Source organism: Camelus bactrianus, chromosome 13 (genome assembly GCF_048773025.1).
Source record: "Camelus bactrianus isolate YW-2024 breed Bactrian camel chromosome 13, ASM4877302v1, whole genome shotgun sequence".
Taxonomy (NCBI): Eukaryota; Metazoa; Chordata; class Mammalia; order Artiodactyla; family Camelidae; genus Camelus; species Camelus bactrianus.
This window is the reverse complement of record NC_133551.1, coordinates 68,602,107-68,623,711: the sequence shown is the minus strand read 5'-3', so window position 1 is coordinate 68,623,711 and position 21,605 is coordinate 68,602,107. Positions and strand designations below refer to the sequence as shown.

At 38.1% G+C, this 21,605-nt stretch overlaps 1 protein-coding gene across 1 annotated transcript in view; it reads right to left on the bottom strand.

Moving 5' to 3' along the window:
- The window catches only part of FBXO42 (F-box protein 42), an 80,373-nt gene that overhangs the window by 13,962 nt on the left and 44,806 nt on the right, over positions 1–21,605 (bottom strand). Inside the window, exon 4 of the mRNA XM_010957476.3 lies at positions 17,609–17,743. Coding sequence (XP_010955778.1) covers positions 17,609–17,743 — 135 coding nt within the window. The remainder of the gene's footprint in view (positions 1–17,608; positions 17,744–21,605) is intronic.

Below are 21,605 nucleotides of genomic sequence, written 5' to 3'. Positions count from 1 at the left end.
AACTGGGGGTTCCTGTATTTTATGCATAACTAAAAAGTTACTCTTGTATCTCCACACTGTGATCATTATTTATTGCTATTATTAGTTTATTATTAAGGTCTTATAGTTACCATGCCCCTAGAGCTGTAGTTCTCAAACTTTAGTTGTATCAGAAGGAGCTGAAGGACTTGTAACACAGGCTGAGATTCCTATTTAGTAGGTCTGGGGTGGGATCCGTGAAGTTGTATTTCTAACATGTTCCCAGGTGATGCTGATGTTTGGGGACTAGACTTTGAGAACTATGTGGCAGAGAGTTAAATAATTCTTGGGTGAATCTGTCAGACAATGCTCCAGTATGACGTTACAAGGGCATATGGTCACCCTTTTGCCTTTCTTCCCAGTTTAGATGATTTTCCTTAACACTGAACCTATCCAGACTTTTTTCCGTATGTACACTCTGAGTATGACTATATTAACAAGGGTCCAAAGTAGGTTTTGCCTGCCAAGTGCTTTGACTAAAGGGGTGCTGAAAGGAACTACTTTAATATTTTCAATATATAAATATTTCATTGGTCATACTCATCCACATGTTACTGAACTACACTCTGCAAAATAAACAAACAAAACTGTTCCCTCTACTGGCTTTCAGGCAAATCACTTTAAGATTTATTTACAGCAACATAAGAGACTTGCTAATAGTTTTCCATGATTCTGAAAAAAGAAGGATCTAATATTAGGAATTAGGTACTTATAAGAGGTAAAGTTTGAAAACAAGAAAACTATGAACATGAAAAATTTAACCATAGGAGACTCAACAGTATGTCAGTGAATCCAGAAGAAAAGAACTGGACAAAAAAAAAAAATCTCCAATTTGCTCATGGAATTACAGAATGTTTTGGTATGTGATCTGCTTTTTAAAAGGGGCATGGTCTAAACTGCTTCTTAACTGGCAATCAAAAACCTCCCTGGATGCTTTCAAATAATTTTATTTTATAGTAATGATGCCAAAGGGGACATTAAAGAATGAATAATGGTACTGAGGATTCAGGTCATACTTTCCATTTCACGTTAACAACTCTTCACACATACACTTTCCCAGGGTAGGGCCAATGAGAGGCATGCACTTGCAGCTCGATATGAGGTACCCTAGTGCTTTCCACACAAAACTGGCCTTGAGGGCAAAATAAGACCAGATAGACTAGATAGAATTAACCAACAGCCTTACCTACCTCACAGTTTCTTTTGTGTGGGTACTTTTCTGTGGCAGTGAGGAGCCTTGATTTGGTGTTTATATAAGGGGCGGGAGAGATGAATTTTGCTGACAGGACCCAAGCTGGGCCTTTGGAAGCAGACCAAGCCTTTGGCTTGATAGAGCTGTCATTATGGTAGTGTGTGAAGTGACTGACCTTGATAGCAAGAGTCAGAGGTCAAGAGGAGAATAAATTGGAGAGGCATTTCCCAGAACACCACATTAGCATCTGAATCAGAAAACCTACAGGGCACGAGGGAGAGGCTGGAACTTATAACTTAGGAGGCAAGAGACCCTTTAAAGAAAAACTACTGGCATTATAATAATTTAACTGCTTACATCTCTTAACTATTTTTTTTTGGGGGGGAGGGCATTTCCTTTATTAGTTAGGGTTTCTCTGTATGGTAACATGAGACCCCCTCATGCCCAAGTGCCTCTGGTACCCCTATAACTGGTAGCACCCCCATAACTGGTTAAACTGTTTTGATTTTATAGGTAATACTTTGTAACGGGTACAAGAAAAGCATATTTCACAATACTATGGTTTGAGAAAGTGGGAGACAAAAAAAAATTGAGAAGAACACTTCACAAATCATGAGTATATAGTCTGTCTTGGGCTGTAAACACCTTGAAGAGTAATGACTATTCAGAATGATCTCCAAAGTATGCAGCCAGGACTCCAAAGTATCCAGAGGTTCTATCTGGAACAGATACTAATTTCTCTGCTGCTGCTGAAAACATTTCCAATTTAATATCATTGTGGCCAATAATAACTATGATGTCTTTGCACTTATATAGATGTTCATGGAAGATACAAAACTGTAATTGCTTATTTTAAAGAACAAAGGTAGGAGGTAAATAATAAAGTTACTCCTTGGCAAAGTCACTACAGAACCCCTAAACTGCTTTCCACGACTTGGTTCTAGCCAACTGTGCTGTTTAACTCGGTCTAAAATAGGAATTTAAGTTAGTTACCAAGGACATGGTACTGGATGCAAAAGAACTAAATTCTCCTAGACATGGCTTTCTGCAGGACCTCTGCCAGTACATCCCTTCCCATGTTGGGCTAAAGACCCTCCTAGGGGAAGGAGGGCTGAATGGAGAGGGGACATCCTGCATCTATCTGAGCGTTTACTACGGTGTTTAAATTATCCATTAGGGGTCTCTCTCAATCCAAGAAGACATAACAATTGTAAATATGTATGCACTCAACACAGGAGAGGACCTCAATATATAAGGCAAATGTTAACAGACATGAAAGAAGAAATTTACAGTGACACAATAACAGTGGGGGACTTTAACACCCCACTTAGATCAATGGACAGATTGTCCAGACAGAAAATCAGGCCTTAAATGGCACATTAGACCAGATGGACTTAACTGATATTTATAGAGCATTCCATCTGAAAGCAGCAGAACACACATTCTTTTCAAGTGCATGTGGAACATTCTCTAGGACAGATCACAAGCTGGGCCACAAAGCAAGCCTCAGTAAATTTAAGAAAACTGAAATCATATCAAACATCTTTTCCAGCCACAATCCAATGAGGCTAGAAATCAACTACAAGAAAAAACTGCAAAAAACATAAACACGTGAAGACAAAACAATATGCTACTAAGCAACCAATGGATCACTGAAGAAATCAGAGGAAATAAAAATGAAGGCAATGAAAGAGGCAAATGAAAATACAATGATCCAAAACCCAAGGGATGCAGCAAAAGCAGTTCTAAGAGGGAAGTTTATAGTGATACAAGCTTACCTCATGAAACAAGAAAAATCTCAAATAAACAACCTAACTTTACACCTAAACCAAGTAGAGAAAGGAGAACAAACAAAACCTGAAGATAGTAGAAGGGAAGAAATCATAAAGATCAGAGCAGAAGTAAATGGAGACTAAAAAGCCAATAGAAAAAAATTCAATGAAACTAAAAGCTGGTTCTTTGAAGATAAACGAAATTGATAAACCTTAACCAGACTCATCAAGAAAAAAAGGGAGAGGGCTCACATCAATAAAATCAGAAATGAAAAAGGAGAAGTTACAGCCAACACCACAGGAATACAAAGGATCGTAAGAGACTACTGTGAGCAACAAGAGCCAATAAAATAGCTTCCCAATAAGATTATATTATTATATTATCCTAGAGGACAGAACTATTTCTTATAAAACTGTTTCCAGAACTGAACCCATCCACGGATCCCTCATGGGTTGGGGTGAGAGCTGGCGCCAGTTAACCACAGTCTACCCGGGAGGCATCAGTAGGCCTTTCAGCAGGGGAAAGGTCAAATGCTTCTTTGGGTGTTCCCCTCACACTCCAATTTTATTTTATTTTTTGGCTTGCCCTATTTCATTCTTCAGTTGCAACATGACCAGAAAGTTACTGATAGATATCAAAACAACTCACTACTGTTAGACAAAGCTTGTCTGGATCTTAGGCTTCAGGGCATACATTTTTATTATTACAATTATACCCATGTCTTTAAAAACATCATTCCTTGGGTCATTTACAGAACATCTAAAACAAGTGGAATTTTTGTAATGGGCATGAGAAACTTTTAGATCTGTATAACTACACAGGCCACAGGCATGGACAACAACAACAAAAATTCCCTGTTGGCATTGTTTTCACTTCTAAACAAACCCACATGAAAGACCATTGATGAACAGGGCAGCACTTATCAGTTAAAAATTAACAACACGAAAACCAGTAATAGTTCCTTGTGATCATTTCAAGTTGCCTTTTGATTCAATTTCTGGGGAAGGAGATGAGGTCTAGAGTCTCAGCTTAATCTGGTAATTTGTTAACTGCAGTTCTAACAGTGGAGGGGGAGCGGGGATGCCCTTTTAAGCGGCTCTGTTCAGAAGCCAAAACAATGCTGCTAGTCATAAAGATTCTGGCCTGGTGTCAAAACAGGAAAGTCATAGTTAGGCGGGAAAGAGCCAAACTGAAATATGGTATAATCCTATTTATTCTCTCCCCTGCAGGACCAAAGTTTACCCAGATATGTGCTATGCAAATTGCCCCACTCTTCTCTCCAGCAGGAGAGAATGTGTACCCACCTTAGAAAAGCATGTATTCTGGAAAGTCCCAGGATCTGAACTTTATAAATAAACACAAAGGATTCCTTCCTTTCCTAGGGGAACCCACTGGCTCTGCTCTCATTCACATCTCCCGAGACCACCAAAGTCCAAGTTGTTCCAGGATTGCATAGGGCTAGAGGAGACAAGGAGAAATCACCAACTCATAAAGATTAAGCAGGAACGGGTCCACGAATTGGGAAGGAGCTAATACAACAAAGAATTCAAAGCAGTAGTAGTCACTTAGGTGACATCCCACGCCTTCTTCACAGAGATTAGCACATCTAAGTGGTGTCCGGACCCTCATTACCTTTCTTCTACGAAAACAAAAAAATGTAGATGTAGATTCAAATAGTTCAGAGTCATTTTAAGCAAAAGCACATAATCCTAATAAAAAACAATTGGCATCAAAAATAAATTGTAACAAATTGTGAAGAGAATCCTGTTTCATTAGTTTACTACTTTACGTCTCATGAATCGGATTTCCTTTAAAAACCTATCCATCCACACAAGTTCTGGCTCTATATACATTTTGTAACTTATTTAAACATCTCCATCTACTCTTTAGCATCACGTTATTTTCTTCTTAGTTCTTTATATGGTCTTTTTATTGATTTGTTTTTTTGTCTTGGAGTCCTGGCTGCTTACTCACATCTGTATCTGCAGCACCAAGAATAGCATTGGGCATAAACAATAAATAAAGGCATGAAAATGAATAAAGGAATGAATACAGTCACTCTTCAAGCTTTAGGAACTAGAAGAAAACTTATGCCCACTCTCTACTCCTTAGCTAGTACTTCAGTATATATAAAGGTATCAACTCAATCAGTTTCCACATCCCCTCTCCATCTGAGTGTTCTATATATAATCTGAACAAAAACTAGGAAAGATAGATATCACCCTATCTACCCTAAAGGTGAGGCAAATGAGATGTTAATCTGTCTAAGGTCACCCAGTTACTAAGCAACTTAGTCTGAAGAGATCAGATGCAAACCTGTGTTTGCATGGCACAAAAACAATGCTCTTAATGGTACTACCAACTACCTCCTTCCCTCCCACAACACATTCCTCCCGTCACTTTAGGTCATGAGGCCCTAATAACGAGTATACCTTTAATTACTAGCTGAGTGGTCTTTCCCCCCCAAACCTCTATAATATTTACTTACATCACTGTATCTTCCTACTTAATGTGAGACTAAGTGAACAGAGAACTCTCTGGGTACTTTCTGTGTCTAGAATATTCCTTAAAGTTGACAAGTAGATCCTAAGTAAAAAATGAGTGCATATGTCCACAAATAAACTTACATAAGAACGTTGACTGTAGCTATATTCAAAGTGGAAATAACCCAAGAATCCATCAACAGCAGAATGGGTTTTAAAAAAAGTGGTATATTCACATTATGGAATAGTCACAGCAGAGAAAAGGAATAAACCACTGACAAATGCAACTACATGGATGAATCTAAAAAAAAATCAAGATGAATCCCCCAAAATCTGTTAGAAGTCAGAATAGTGATCACCTCTGTGGGGAGTGGTACTGACAAGAAAGGGGCACCAGGGAACTTTCTGAAGGGACAGAAGTATTTTACATCTTGACCTAGGTGATGATCACATGGCTATATACATACATAAAAAAGTCTTTGAGTTGGGCACTTAAGATTTGTTCATTTTTCCTATTGTAAATTATGTCTTGATAAAGTATTGTTGAGAAAGAATGGCTCATGTCAAAGCATGTTGCACTGCTATCACATGGCATCACCCATTACTTTCACCAGTAAACAAAAACACTAGCAATCCACTGTCAGGATTAAAATTCATTATGTGAGGTCTTCAGGAACACATTTCTCACATAATATGTAGCCACCCTGCAATAGCAAGAAACATTTTAAGACTGGGCAAAGGGATTTCAGAAAGCTTACTAAAAAGGGAAGGAAAAGCAAAAAAGGAACACCGTGTAAAAAGCCAACAAATTAAATATAAAATCCATAGCCCATAATCACTTCCAGAGAGAACTATGGAAAAGAGAAAATTATCAGAGGAACTACTTGTTTGAAAAGTAGAATCAATTAAAGCACAGTTCAAGAGTTCATCTCCCAAGGTGGGGAGGGTACAGCTCAGTGGTTACAGTACATGCTTAGCATGCATGAGTTCCTGGGCTCCAACCCCAGTACCTCCATCAAAATAACTAATAAACCTAATTATCACCCCCCCCCAAAAAAAGAGTTCATCTCCCAAAGAAGAGATGAGAGGTAGCTTCTGAGCTTCGAAAGGATAGTCTCCCAGAATTCAACCTGATATTTTTAAGTTAATGAATGACCAAACACAACCTTCACCCATCTATGAGTACCCTGTAGACACTTCACAAAATCTCCTCAAGGTTAGAGAGTTGGAAAATTTCAGAAACTGGCCTGATCTTGGATTGTATAGAGAATAAACAGCCAAACAATGCGCACTGGGCATAAGTTGGTACACTGTATTGCTGAGTGTCCTGGAAACCAACTGGGTCATTCACAGGGAAGGAGAAGTTAAAAAAGACTCAAGGATAATACCTTCTGTGTTCCCCCATACAGGATTAGCCTTCTACAATTTGATTCAGGGCATAAAGCTAATAAATCATACAAGATGAAGTTTATTGTGGTCATAAAACATGAGTTGCTGTTGAGGGGGAGGAATTATGTGGATACCTGAGAATAAACAGAAACATGAGATGGTCTGAGAGTCTTACTACACAAGGAACCAAGAGCAACCAAAAATTGCCTGTCAAGATTGTAAGCAGAGAGGATCACAATGTGTAGATATGGAAGCTCAGAATTCTAAGGAAAGTCATTGCTTATTCTCAATGACACTCTGGACTTCTATCTAAAATAAAAAAAACGTTTAGAGGGTTTTAAGAAAAGATAGAAAAGGCTCATGAGTTGTACCAAATGAATAAAGTTAAAGGATGTAGAATCTGCAAAATAAAGAGAAAAACTAAGGACAGATTTTAATACATTTTGGTAATGAAGAAAAGATTTGTAGGTAGAATTAATTAGGCCTTCTCATTCACAAAGACAATATTTCAAACAGTGAGATCAAGAACCTACTGTATAGCACAGGGAACTTTATTCAGTATTTTGTAACACTTATAATGGAAAAGAATCTGAAAAAGAATATATACACACACACACACACACACACACACACATATATTTATGTATAAATGAATCACTTTGCTGTACACCTGAAATTAACACAATACTGTAAATCAACTGTACTTCAAAACAAACAAACAAACAAAAACAATGAGATCAATGATTTGTTTTTAAGACAGAGAACAGAAGCTTGGAGTATATTTGAAAGGCATGAACAGTGTCCTCTCGCTACATGGTCTGATATTTACCAGTTGATAAGCATCCACTTCTCCCCCATCTCCATATTCTCAGAAGACATCTGCACATAATGGTGATTTTTAAAAAATGTATCAAGTGTTTAGATGCAAAACGATGCTAAAAAGGAGAATCTCATGACTATGAGTCACTAATACACTTTACTCTAAAAAATTCAACATCTAGCCATCTCACTGTCAGCACTGACACCTGGGATCTACGCCAAGGGAAGGACTGGGTGATCCACTCCAGAACACAGTCTCCTGTCAGCTGTTCTGGTTACACCTGGTGCCAGGTATCAGTCCCAGACTCCTTTATTTTGTTTTGACATTTCCTGGCGACATTACCACAGGCTCAGGAAACTACAGTAGGAAACCTGCGACTAAGCTATTCTACTAGGCACAGAACAGAAAGCTTCACCGATGGATCCAAGAGCCCTATGCGTGTCATTTTTAAGGTATCATTTACACAGCAAGAGAAACAACGACACTCTGGGCAGTTATTTCTGGGCAGTTCCAGCACCTTCCAGCTTCTAAGGATATTCTGGCCTTCCTATAGACATCTGATATGGATAATACTCTTTTCTTTTTCCTGCACTTGACTTCAAAAGTAAACAAGCTTTTCTGCAGGATTATTCAGTAATTTTGTAAAACATACTTTTTCTTTTAGGGAATGGTCCCAAAGGAACAAAATGATTTCCAGTAGAGCTTCTGACTCTGGATAGCTAGAAAGATCTTGATTGTGTTAGGGCATAATAAAAGAGACTTCTGTCTTCAGTATTCTCCTGCTCCCCACCAAAAAATTTAAAAAGGCAAATCATGTTGATATTTTAAAATTCTCTAAGCTGTGAAAAGGTTTCTTCAAATGACATACCCTCTGCTATTATCCTTTCCTGACGCTGATGACAGACATAATGGTCAGATAGCTTAGTTATTTCACCAAAACTGAATGGTATGTCAAGGACAAAGGCAACTATGAATAAAGAAAAGAGAATCACAGGAAAATAAACTATAAAAAATAATTTTTAAAAGAGGGAGAAAAGAATAATTATTATAGCAGAGAAATACAATAAACACTATCTCATGCAGGTGAATAAGGTTAACATCAACAGTGATAAATCATGCTGACAGTAAGTACCCTTGATGGGATGTGATGCAAAGGGCACTATACCATCACGGTCTTCCTCCCCCAAATCCGTAACTCTAGCCTAACCATAAGAAAGACATCAAACTGAAACTGAACGACAGTCCACAAAGCATCTGACAGTAGTCCTCAAAACTGTCAAGATCATCAAAAAGAAAACCTAGGAAACTGTCACAGCCAAGAGGAACCTAAGGAGACACGAAGACTAAATGTAATGTATCCTAAATGAGATCTTGGAAAAGAAAAAGGACATTAGAATAAAAAAATAAGGAAATCTGAAGGAAGTATGCACTTTAGTTAATGGTAATGTATCAATATTGGTTCATTCATTGTTTTAATGTACTATTACAAATAGATATTAACAATAGGGAAAATTAGGGTGTGGGAACTCTGTTCTATTCTAAAATTTAAAAGTCCATTTAAAAAAATTGACAATGTAAAACCAGTAAACAATAGAAAAAAAAAACCTACTCAGTATGGTATAGTAGAAAAAAACACAAAATTCAGAAACAAAATCTTGCATTTCAATCACTGCTCCATCTCTTACTGGCTATGTGATCTTAGGTAAATTATCAGGTGATTCTCTGAGCTTCAGTTCCTCATCTGTAAAATGGGGATAATAGTACTGCCAATCTAGTTGAGTTGATCTGAAAGTCAGATAGTATGTATGAAGAATCTGGGGCAACCAGAACCCTACCTCAAACCCTTCTTCATAAACATTTTCCTTAGAAAGTAGGCTACTCCTTCTTCAGAAAACTAAAAATAGACTTACCATATGATACAGCAATTCCACTCCTGGGCATATATCTGAAGAGAACTCTAATTTAAAAAGATACATGCACCTCAATAGCCAAGACATGGAAGCAACCTAAATGTCCATCGACAGATGACTGGATAAAAAAGTTGTGGTGTATTTATACAATGGAATACTACTCCGTGATAAAAAAGAATAAAATAATGCCATCTGCAGCACCATGAAAGGACCCGGAGATCGTCATTCTAAGTGAAGTAAGCCAGAAAGAGAAAGAAAATTACTATATGATATCACTCATATGTGGAATCCAAAAAAAAAGAAAAAAGAAAAAAAGAACACTAATGAATTCATCTACAAAACAGAAACAGACTCAGACACAGTAAACAAGACTATAACTCAATAAAAAAGATTTTAAAAAGACACAGTAAACAATTTTATGGTTACGGGGGAAAGGGTGTGGGAAGGGATAAATTTGGGAGTTTGAGATTTGCAAAGGTTAACCACTATATATAAAAATAGATAAAAAACAAATTTCTTCTGTATAGCAGCACAGGGAACTATATTCAATATCTTGTAATAACCTTTAATGAAAAAGAATATGAAAACAAATACACATATATATGCATGACTGGGACATTATGCTGTACACCAGAAATTGACACACTGTAACTGACTATACTTCAATTAAAAAAAAAAAAAGAAAGAAAGTAGGCTACTCTGCTAATTAGGGTAACAGTAGCTATTTCTATAAAGCAGCAGCTAAATGAGCACAGAGCAGTCATTTTTCTTCTTCCTTAACGAGTTAGGGAGTCCACTTTGGCACATTACACACACACACCCGATAGACTGTGACAACAAAGTGAGGCCACAATTTGCACAGTAATATTTCGTAGAGATCCAGGATTTCCAAATTTAGCCAGGTTTAGAATCAACTAGGACATTTTCCCTTTTTAAAAAATGCAGATCCCACCACTCTATCCCTAATCCTTTGAGATTAGGTGAGTGTTATGAGGCTGAGGAATGTATATTTTTAGTAAGTTTCCCAGGTGATTTGGTTAAAGATGATCTGCCATGTGGTTTTAGGAACTGTGGTCTTATCTTTTCCTCCTTACACAGGGAAGGAAAGGGAAACCCAGAGAATGCAGAAATTATTACATTCAAAAGCAAGTAGCTCACAAGAAGCAAGGCCAAGATTAGAACAGGCATCTAGTCTGTGTATCTCTGACCTTGAGTGTGCTTTTTTAAAACAAAGGGCCCGAACCACAAGCCATCACTTGGAACTACATGTGTGACTGAAAGGGAAGAAACTGGAAAGGGGAAAAAAACCCTTGGGAAAGAAGATTCTACAGGGAGAATGTGGTGGGAAAATCAACTGTGTTCCAGGACTAGAGTTAACAGGCTGAGCTTTAAATCTTTACCTAACATCTATAGACTCTCCCAATATTTACAGACTCTCATAACCATGTAGTTTTAAAACTGAAATTTGTTTCCCTTTTGTAAATGGGTGTGGACTAATGTTTAATAAATTTTGAAAATCAGAACACTCCGATATTAAGTGTAAAAATTCCTACTTGAAAATTTCTATCCTGACTTAAAGTAACCAAAATAGGCTATGACTTATGATATGACATATTAAACAGATGCCAAAATTAGCCTCAGTTTGAATAGAGGGTATTTTAGAAACAATGGTTTAAACATTAAGTCTTTTAAAGTACCTGTCCCAAGAACTGCTCATTTGCTTTGGGAACTGAACACAGGCTGAGTCAAACGAAACTGATTAAGAATATGAAAACAAATGTATGTATGTTCATGTAAGACTGAAGCATTATGCTGTACACCAGAAATTGACACAGCACTGTAAACTGACTATATTTCAATAAAAACATATATTAAAAAAAAAAGAATTAAGGTGTTACCTTAGGACAATACCAGAAGGTAAAACATTCAACTTCCTAGAACTACCTGGCAAAGACTACAATGTATACAATTGTACATTCATAATCACTGGCCAGGATTTCCAACGGCTTCTATTCTGTTCCACCCTTAATTATTTTATCTGAGTGATAAATCGGTAGAGAACTTCCACCAGTTTCCACATCTACCCATTCACCAACATTTATAATCATATACTCCTTTTTGTTCCTTTGGATAAAGGGTCAGTGTTCTTACCCACAGCCAACTTCTCCACTTGTATAGTAATTTCTGCCTTTGTCACTATTCGAAGATGCTGTCCTGACAATTAATTCTTCCTCTTTACCCAAATCAATTCCTCCCTCTAGAAAAGCATTCCCACCAACGTATAAACATGCTATATCCGCCATATTAAAAAAACAGCAACTCTCAGTTCTACATTCATCTCCACTTACCACCTCACTTTTCTGCTCTCCTTTACGGAAATACTCTTCAAAAAAAAATAATGTACTGTTCATACTTACTGTCTTCAACTCCTCTCTTCCCATTCTCTTAAAGCCATTCCAAATAGGCTTTCGGTCTTACCACTCATTCAAAATACTCTCTTTACTAAATTCAAGGTCAATTCCCAGTCCTTGTATGACTTGACCACTTAGTTGCATATGACATTGTTATTTCCTCCTTTCCTGGAAACACTTAGAAGTATGGTAGCTTCCAAGATGCCACATTCTGCTGGTTTTCTCATATCTTACCCCTTGCTCTTTTTCTAGTGTTTTGCTATTCCCCCCTCTCCTTCCTGATCTCCAAATGTTGGAGCCTTCCAGACAGCCTCCTCTATCTTCACTTACTCCCTTGGTAATCTCATCCAGTCTCATAGTTTTAAATTCATCTATACGACTGCCATTTGGCTATCTAGACATTAAATCTCTAGCCTGTATGTCTCCCCTGAATACCAGACATACCTTGTTCAACCTGGATGTCCTAATGTGCATTTCAAACTGAATATCTCATCTCTCCTGCACTCTGCCAGCCCTGGCTACCCACAGTCTTACTAATCCCAGTGAATGGCAACTCTATTCCTTCAAGTGCCTGAGCTAAAAATCTTTACAGCCATCCTCGACTCCTCTCTTTCACACTCCACATCCAAACTGTGGGCTCGATCTGATCCAGTCAATTTCTGTCTCTCTGCTAACACCCTAGTCCAAATCCCCATCATCTCTTGCCTAGATTATTGCTACCATTTCTTAACAGATCTCATTGTTACACTTGCCCTCTTACAGTCTTCTCGGCAACCTAAATGCCATTTTCACTCAAAGGATATGACAAAGTCCTTACAACAGCCAGAAAGCCTTATATGTATGACATACTCTCCTCCATTATTTGTCCAGCCTCTCCTAGTACACTCTGTTCCAGTCACCTGGATTCCTCATTATCCCTTGACTGTCTCAAGCACACTCCCGCCTCTGAACCTTTGCACTGGTTATTCTCTCTGTTTGGAATGTTCTTTCTTTAGACATCCACATAGTTCATTTCTTGTATCCATCAAGTCTTTGTTCTGATGACACCTCCATGAGGTCTACCCTGATCCCTCTCGTTAAAATCCCCCTATTCCTGATCCCACTAGTAATGCTATAGTTTTGTTTCAATAGCACTAATCATCTCCATTATGTACTTGTCATTTTAAATATGTCTTCTCGTTTTAATCTCCATTAGGAGTAGGATTTTTGTCTGCTTTATTCACTCACATGTCCCCAGAATCTAAAACAATACCAGGCACAGAGTAGGCAGTCCATCAATATTTGCTGCATAAACAAAGGATGAGAGAAGAATTAACCGAACAAAATGAAGGACTGCACTGTCACTTAAGGGAAGTCAAGCCCCTATTTTAAATGCCAAACTCCCCATAATAACTAATTACTTGATACCACCACTTAAATGTTTAAGGAGATTAAAAAAAATAACTTTCAAATACTTATTCCTCATTCAGCAAATGGCCCCACTATCTACCTAAGTATATAAACCCGAAACACAGGTCAGCCTTGATTGACCCTCTCACCCTCCCATATCTAATTCATCAAGAAGTCCCATCAATTCTACCATAAAAATTCAGCTCAAATCCACTCACTTCTCTTTATCTCCACTGGTAGGACTCTAGTCCAACCCATCACAATCTCTCACCTGTACTATTTTGATAGCCTCCTATCTGTTCTCTCTGCTTTATTGTCTTGCCTTCTTTAATCCATTTCCTTAAAAGCAGCAAAAGTGTTCTTAAAAATGTAAATAGGATCATAATACTCCTTTGCTTAAAATCTCAAAATCTCACAGATCTTGTTCTGTGAATGATGTGGCTTCTGTCTACATGTCAACTCCGTCTGTGCCATGCGCCAGTCTACCCCTTGCTCATTAAGCTACTTCCACAAAGGTCTGCCTTCAGGCCCTCCAGTAAGTTCTATTCTTTGTACATGCCATTCTCATTTTCCTCCACGCTTCACTTTTCACATCTCAGCAAGAAAGATGGCCTCCTGTCTAAAGTAGCTCTCCCCCTCTTATTCTATACCTCATTCCTTGTTTCCTTCATAATTGTGCTTTGTTTCTTCTCCATTACAATATAAGCTCCATGAGGGTAGGGATCACAACAGCAGGTACAAAAGGGAGAAGGAACCTCACTGGAAATGTCTAAGTACGGTAGGTCTCTCTCAACTGTAAGAGCTGTCATTCCAGTGCTCATCGCCACCATACTCCCTCCAGATGCTCCCTCCTTCTATCATTTCAAAAGGAATGCAAGACAAGGTTTTGCTGGCAAATCACATTAATTCCAATTGCTATGCACTGAACTGTGGCCTGCCAAAATTCTTATGTTGAAGCGCTACCTTCAATGTGATGGCATATGGAGATGGGCTCTTTGGGAGATAATTAGGTTTAGGTACTCACTCTCTGCCACAGAGCAAGAAGGCTGCTCTCTGAAAGCCAGGAAGAGAGCTCTCTGCAGCACCCTGATCTTGGACTCCTCACCTCTAGAATTGTGAGAAATAAATTTCTGTTGATAAAACTGCCTGGACTACAGTATTCTGTTATGGCAGCCTGAGTTAAGACACCAACCAAAGTGAGATGCTCCAGTCTCATCTGCAATATAACCAAATACACATGTAAAAAGGTACCTGATACAGTGGCATTCTCTTTCAAAACTCTGCTCGTAACCCAAACTGCTCCACTGTTCGATGTTCTCCAAAGAGCTACACTTTTGAAGACTGAGCCCTGTTAAAGCTACCATTCTTCAGTGATAAAGACACTCATAACTTGCAAATACTCAAATGCTACAAGAAGACTTCACCTCTGGTACCAAAGGGAGGTGGATAGCATCCTCCCCTCAGCCACCATCCAACTTACCCAGCTCTATGCACTAAAAGGGGTGTGTCAGGCACACCAAGACATACCAACAACTGTGTTTTATTCAGAAAGACTCCACACAAACACTCCTAGAGCTGATGAACGAATTCAGCAAGGTAGCAGGATACAACATTAACAAAATATAGCCAAAATATGGAAGCAACCTAAATGTCCATTGACAAGTGACTAGATAAAGAAGTTGTGGTGTGTACGTATGTATGTATATATATGTGCACATGTGTGTGTGTGTCTGTCTGTCTATCTATCTATCACAGAATACTACTTAGCCATAAAAAAGAGTAAAATAATGCCATCTGCAGCAACATGGATGGACCTGAAGATTGTCATACTAAGTGAAGTAAGCCAGAAAGAGAAAGAAAAATATCATATGATATCACTTATATGTGGAATCTTAAAAAAAAAAAAGACACAAATGAACTTATTTACAATAGAGACTCACAGACAGAAAACAAACTTACGGATACCAGGGAGAAAGGGAGTAGGGAGGGATAAAGTGGGAGTTCAGGATTTGCAGATACTAATGACTGTATATAAACAGATTAACAACAAAGTCCTACTGTATAGCATAGGGAACTATATCCAATACCTTGTAATGACCTATAATGAAAAAGAATATGAAAAGGAATATATGTGTGTATAAACAAATCACTACGCTGTACACCAAAAATTAACACAACACACTGTAAATTGATTATACTTCAATAAAAAAAAAAAAGAAAGACTCATTGATGTTTCAGTTAGGAAGTAATTTTGGTTGGGATTCATGACAGCATATAGAAACATTTCCTCAGGCAATCTTCCCATGGGATTTCTGCCTAAATGAGAATCTCACAGAACTCTATTAAACTACTGTTTGTTTTTTTTTAAGCAGATATTTCAAAAAGCTCAGTTTCCCCTCCTCCAAAAAGGCTCTAATTGTAAATTAAAGCAGAAACTAGAATCTTTGTTAGAAACTTACTTTTAAACATTCAGAAGCTTATATGTTTTATAAAAGGGAACAGTCTAACATCATATTTTTAAAAATTCAGATTCTTTGTAGAATATGAATTATAAACTCAGTTATTTTTCTGATACTCCTACCTCGAGGATTTCAAAACATAGTCTTTAAACTTAGTAGTTTTAAAAAAAAATCCCATGTCTATCTTACAGGGAGAAATAAGGAAAAACAGGAAAAGTAGTTGCCAACAGGCTATGAAGGTCCAGAGCTCCACGTCTACAAGAAAGAGCAACATCGATCCAAATTATCAAAGGCATAAACGCTTGTTTACAAAGCAGAGGAGGGCAGTATTATTGTGAGTGGAACATCAGATGTGCTCTGAAATGGGGCCTGGACAATAAGTACAGGGGCAACAGGACGCTCAAGCTGAAAAGATCTCTACATTTTAGAATGTGATTCCAAACTCTAATCGACACTGCACTAAGTGCCGTAAGGGACACAGTGGTGGAAACACACAGCTTTGAGGGCTCTAAGATAGTATTAATCTTCAAAAAATTTTAAAGATTAACACTTCCTCATCTTTCCAGTAATTTCCAAGAACTTCATCTGCACAAAACGCAGCCCCACCTGTAGACTGCTCCCTCCTATATTTGCCTATTGCAGAGGGAAGGAACAGGAGCTTACAGCTTTGGGGAAGCAGAATATAGTTTCCTTTCATAAAAAGGTTTTAAGCCTCTGGCCTAGACATTCATAGCAATCATTACACAAAAAGGGAAACATAAACCAGCCTCTCCAACCCACTTAAAAACAGAATCTTCTGGTCATCCTCTGTATTTCTCTCAGAGAGATACAGTAACTCGTTCTTGGTTTATACGGAGAATGGCAATTTTGCCAGGAAATGAACCTCATGTCTCTTCACTTTTAGTCTAGTGCCCTTTCTAATATACCATGTTGCCTTCCATTTAGCAATCAAAGTAAATCAAGGCCTAAATAAGCAGGGACTCTGCCCAAGGCGTACCCACGTCTCCTTAGTCCTAGAGTGAATTCCAACCTTGAAAAGCCAAATAAAGAATGTTTGATAAAAGCTTGCCAACACATCTAGCAGAATACTTGATATTCAGCGGACTCTATTTTTCCATCACACCAGCCCCTCCAATCTTTTAACTGTGCCCTTTAAACTGTCCCACCTCATAAGCGCGAAAACAATTGTGTGTGTCTCTTCCCCCAAGAAAGGTTAGGTCAAGAGAGAAAATAGTCTACTTTCTTTCTGCCAGAATTCTGGCACAGTGGGACTGTACAGGAATGCACCTACTGTGGAATCTTCCCACATTCCTGAGTTGTTAAGAGTGACCAGCACAGGCATGTTCCATACACTCCCCAAATACCTGAGATGGCAACAACAAAAGATATTCAGAGGTCTTAGCCCTGGGACAACAGCCTCTGTCAGTCAACGACAGTTCTCACCATCGTGCTTCTACTCTTACTTCAACTTCATACCAAACAGCGTATCACACTTGTACCAGCACTTGAGAAAACCACGCAAACGAATTCACACAGCAGCATGGCAGTTTTGGCAGGGTACCAATACTAATGATAAAGCATAATTTAAAAAAAATTCAAAGACCTTACACAAGCATATCACTCTTAGCATTTAGTAGCAGATTTGACAAAGGATCGAGGGCCAATAATCTGTCTTTGAAGCCAACACCAAAAAGGATCAGGTAGAGTTTCCATGCAAAGGGAGCTACCTGGTAAGAAGGCAAAGATCAGCATTTTATCTCTTACCTGAAGCCAAAGGTCGGATCCACTCTTTGCTATTTAGGTCAAGTCTCCAGAGGTCATTGAAGGCAGCATTGCAGCTGCTCTGGGTACAGCCTCCAAACACATACATAGACTGATTAGCATCATAATAGCATGCACCTAGAAAGAAAGTAATAAATGAATAACTGATATCTAATTCTGAAGCCCCTCTAACATCTTAATGATAGCCCATAATTTTCAAAGATCAATTATTTCACACACTGCAATTCTGTTATCAGGTACCAACTTTCTTATAACCAGCCTCTTGTCTTCAGATTGGTCAATATCACAATAAACTTTAAAATAAGGTCCAGAGAAAAGCTATGGAAATGTTATTTCTGAGCACACTAAGTAAAGTGACAATGATGTCATTAAATAAGACAGTATAAGTCTAGCATGAGCACACAAGAATTCAGATTGCGGGTGCTCAGTGAGTGAAATTTCAGCACAGCTGCATAATTAATCTAAATCTGCATCATTATCCTGTAGGGCTAGGCAAAGACAGTCAGCGCTAACAGATGTATTCTGTCCTCCCATTTCTCTCTACCAGTCCTCCTCTTATTGTTTTTGCTTTCAAGCACAAACCAGTAAATAAGGCTTTATACAAAAGAGAATGACAGAAAACAACTGTCATAAAGCAACCACACATAAAGAACCAATGTAGTTCGGGGATCTCAGAAGTAGAACGGTCCTAAAACAACTGAGAGAAAAAAACATAAAAGTCATTAAGCCCCTAAGTGTATCCAAAAGCCACCAAGACTGACTGACTGGTGCTGAACAGAAAATCAGTGCAGCAAGTAACATTAAAAAAGCACCAGGTCTTTAAGAAGAGCCTTTTTAATTAGATGATTATATACACCTCACCAATGGGCACTATTCTGAAGAAAAGATGCAATGACCGTGAGAGGGTCTGTTCCCCTAAAACCAGAAAGACCAAAGCCAGAGTCTAGACAAGAGACATAGAAACTAAGCTCTGCCACCTTGCTTCTCATTGGAAAGCTCATTTAGCCTCTGTTCTTTGGAAAAGATGACCATGCTCCTTATGGTCCTGCATTTATCATCTTGGATTTCAGGAAAAGGGCCAAACAAAACTTTTCACTCATTTCATGCATACCAGTGGTGAAAAAAGACCTCACAAGGATCATGCGAAATTAGGCTAGAATAGTTATGTGTCACATAAAAGAAATGGGAAAGGGAAAAGAAATTCAGAGATTCAATTCACTAGTGCATGGTTTTAGTGAACATCCAGTTTATCTACATGTCTAGTTCAGTTTAGCACACCAGTTTTTAAGATCTCTTCTGAACTCTGGCACCACTTATTCAAGTTAAGAAAAAAGGAAACGTCACTACTATAATTACCCCTGTGATAAATACTAGCTCTGGGAATAACTTTCCTTTTTAATTTTTTTCTTAACTCAGTCTACCCGACAGGGCTTTGAGGACTTCTACACTAGGAAGGACAAGTCAGAAAACTGGGTAAGTTAAGAGATAATAAAAGCAGTGTGTTTAGTCACTTACACCCAAATAATTTTAGCCAGCAGGAGTAAATCCAAAACATCTGATAAGACATTGTGCAATAATGGAGCTGCAGGCTTGTCAAATTAACAAAGAAATTAAAGAAACTAGAGATGTGAAGAAATGAAATACCAGTTAATCATCAATAAGCTCACATCTGCAAAATAATTATTCCCAGAGCTCAGACACACTACAATGGTATATGAAGGTTTAAATGATCTTATACTTTCCACTGATTTTCTTTGCCTTTGAAAATAACTTCTAGTCCATATCTAAATCAGTTTTTAAATCCACATCCCAACAAGAAAGTCTATTAAGAAGTAAAATCCTACATAATTCCATTGTTCATGTTTCAGGTCGAAGAACTGCAAATAACAAAGGATCAAGTTAGATGACATTAGACAAACAATAAGTGTAATTCCTGAAGCCACGTTTTAATCTCCATTAAAGGAGCTGAGCTTTAGATATCTTGGTCTTCTCACATCTTTTACAGAGGTACTGGGGATTGAACCCTGGACCTCATGCATGCCAAGCATGCACTCTACCACTGACCTATACCCCCCCCACCAATATCTTTTTTGAACTAGCTACTCCAACAAATGGGACAATTTTGAACCGATCAACTGATGCTCGGTATAAAAGAACATTCTCTTAGTCTTGATAATATATACCCCCAGAACAGAAATTAGCAATGTCCTCTGGCTTCTGAAACCTTAACTGATGTCAAGACAAATACGTGATTTCATAACTGAAAGAGTCAGGGGCTCATTTACGTCTCACTGTTCCTCAAAGATCAACTCTTAGCAATGGCTTCCTTCACGTAGCAAAAGAGCACAGTGCCTTTACTTTTCAAAGAGGTAGCAAGCATTCTTCTTCTCTCTTTGGATTGAAAACCTAGCCAGTAGCTGGGCCCCACGAGGTCCTTACCACATGTTTTTTAATCCTAAACTAAAATAAGGCACTCGGCATTTTCCTGCTTCTTTTTGAGCAAACAAAGGTTTCTGGAAGAGGAAGGCACAGCCCAAACTCTACGCAAAGCTAAGGGACTGAAATGACATGTTTCACACACTGTATTTTCAATACCCAGCAGTCATTATCAACAAAGCTTGGAGAGGAAGGGAGTCAATTTAGGCAGCTATGTTTAGAACTCAGATATAATGGGAATGAGAAAATAGCCATCAATAACACACTCAAATATTTTAAGCATCCTAAGAACTATGTTTGTCTATTTTTATTTAAGACACCTACATGTTGTTTTGGGTGGGGGTTGGGGAGACCCAACAAGTTCAATGGGCCTTTTAGAAAAGAATTTAGTATTTCAGCAAATACCACTGTTCAAGTAGTTATTTCCTTTTACCAAAGTTCTCCACCCAAACAGAATATTTTCTTTTCAGAACATCTAGACCATTGGAATGTACTATACAAAAGTTACAGTTCACAGTACAGTATGACTACTCTGCTAAGAAATTAACATAAAGAATGTGATTATCCCAATCGCTAAATCTCTTCAAGTTTTCTGAAATGTGCTTGACTGCTGCATGAACACCTACTGCAAGTCACATATCTCGGGTTAAAATCTAATAATCCCTATTCAAAGACAAGTCAAATATTCACAATTACACACACAACCAGCAAATAGGTCTTCAGTGTTCTGAATACTTTCCTACTATATTATAATTCTCTGAAGTACAAGGTCTTCCAGTTGTTTCATATTTTCCACGGTGCCTGGTGGTCACTAAATTAATGTTTACTGAACTGTAATTTTTACACTTTCAGACATTAAATTCTCTTTTGTTTCTCCGTGTGTCCCCAGGGAAAGGTCCTAAGGCATTTATCCCATGCTTAAAGAAACTATGCTGTCATGTGTCTTACACATACAAGCCGGGACATACTTGATAAGGCTTGTAATTACGTAACTATGGAATAAGAAAGGCTGGTTATCCAGTCTGGGCCTGCTGCCTACTGCAGGAGCACAATTAGCACTTGTATGGAATGACCTGACCGTATTTTCAGCTTAAACACTAAAATATTTTTCAAAATGTGATTCTGGGGACTCAAAAGACTCCTATGTCAGTCTGAAAGGGACATCCTACATTAATCAAGGGTTGCATGATTGGCCACACACACATTCACCAAAAAACTAGGAGAGCTGGCTTCATTTTTCTTCCCCTGCATTTTTTGTCCCAGATTTTTACATAGGAAAGCTCTACTGCTCATTATCTTTGTTACACAATTCCACAGAACTTAATAACTATCAGCTATGAACCAGGTGTTGTTAAAGGTGCACGGATGTCTGAGACACGGAACCTGACTGTCGTCAAGTAGATAACAATCTTGTGGAGGAGACATCATTATCATCCTACCATTTTGCAGGTTAAAACATATTTTTACAAGTGTTTCCTCAATTAAATTTCCTAGCAACCCTGTGGCATACACAGAATTTGTCACACACATTTTACAGATGAAA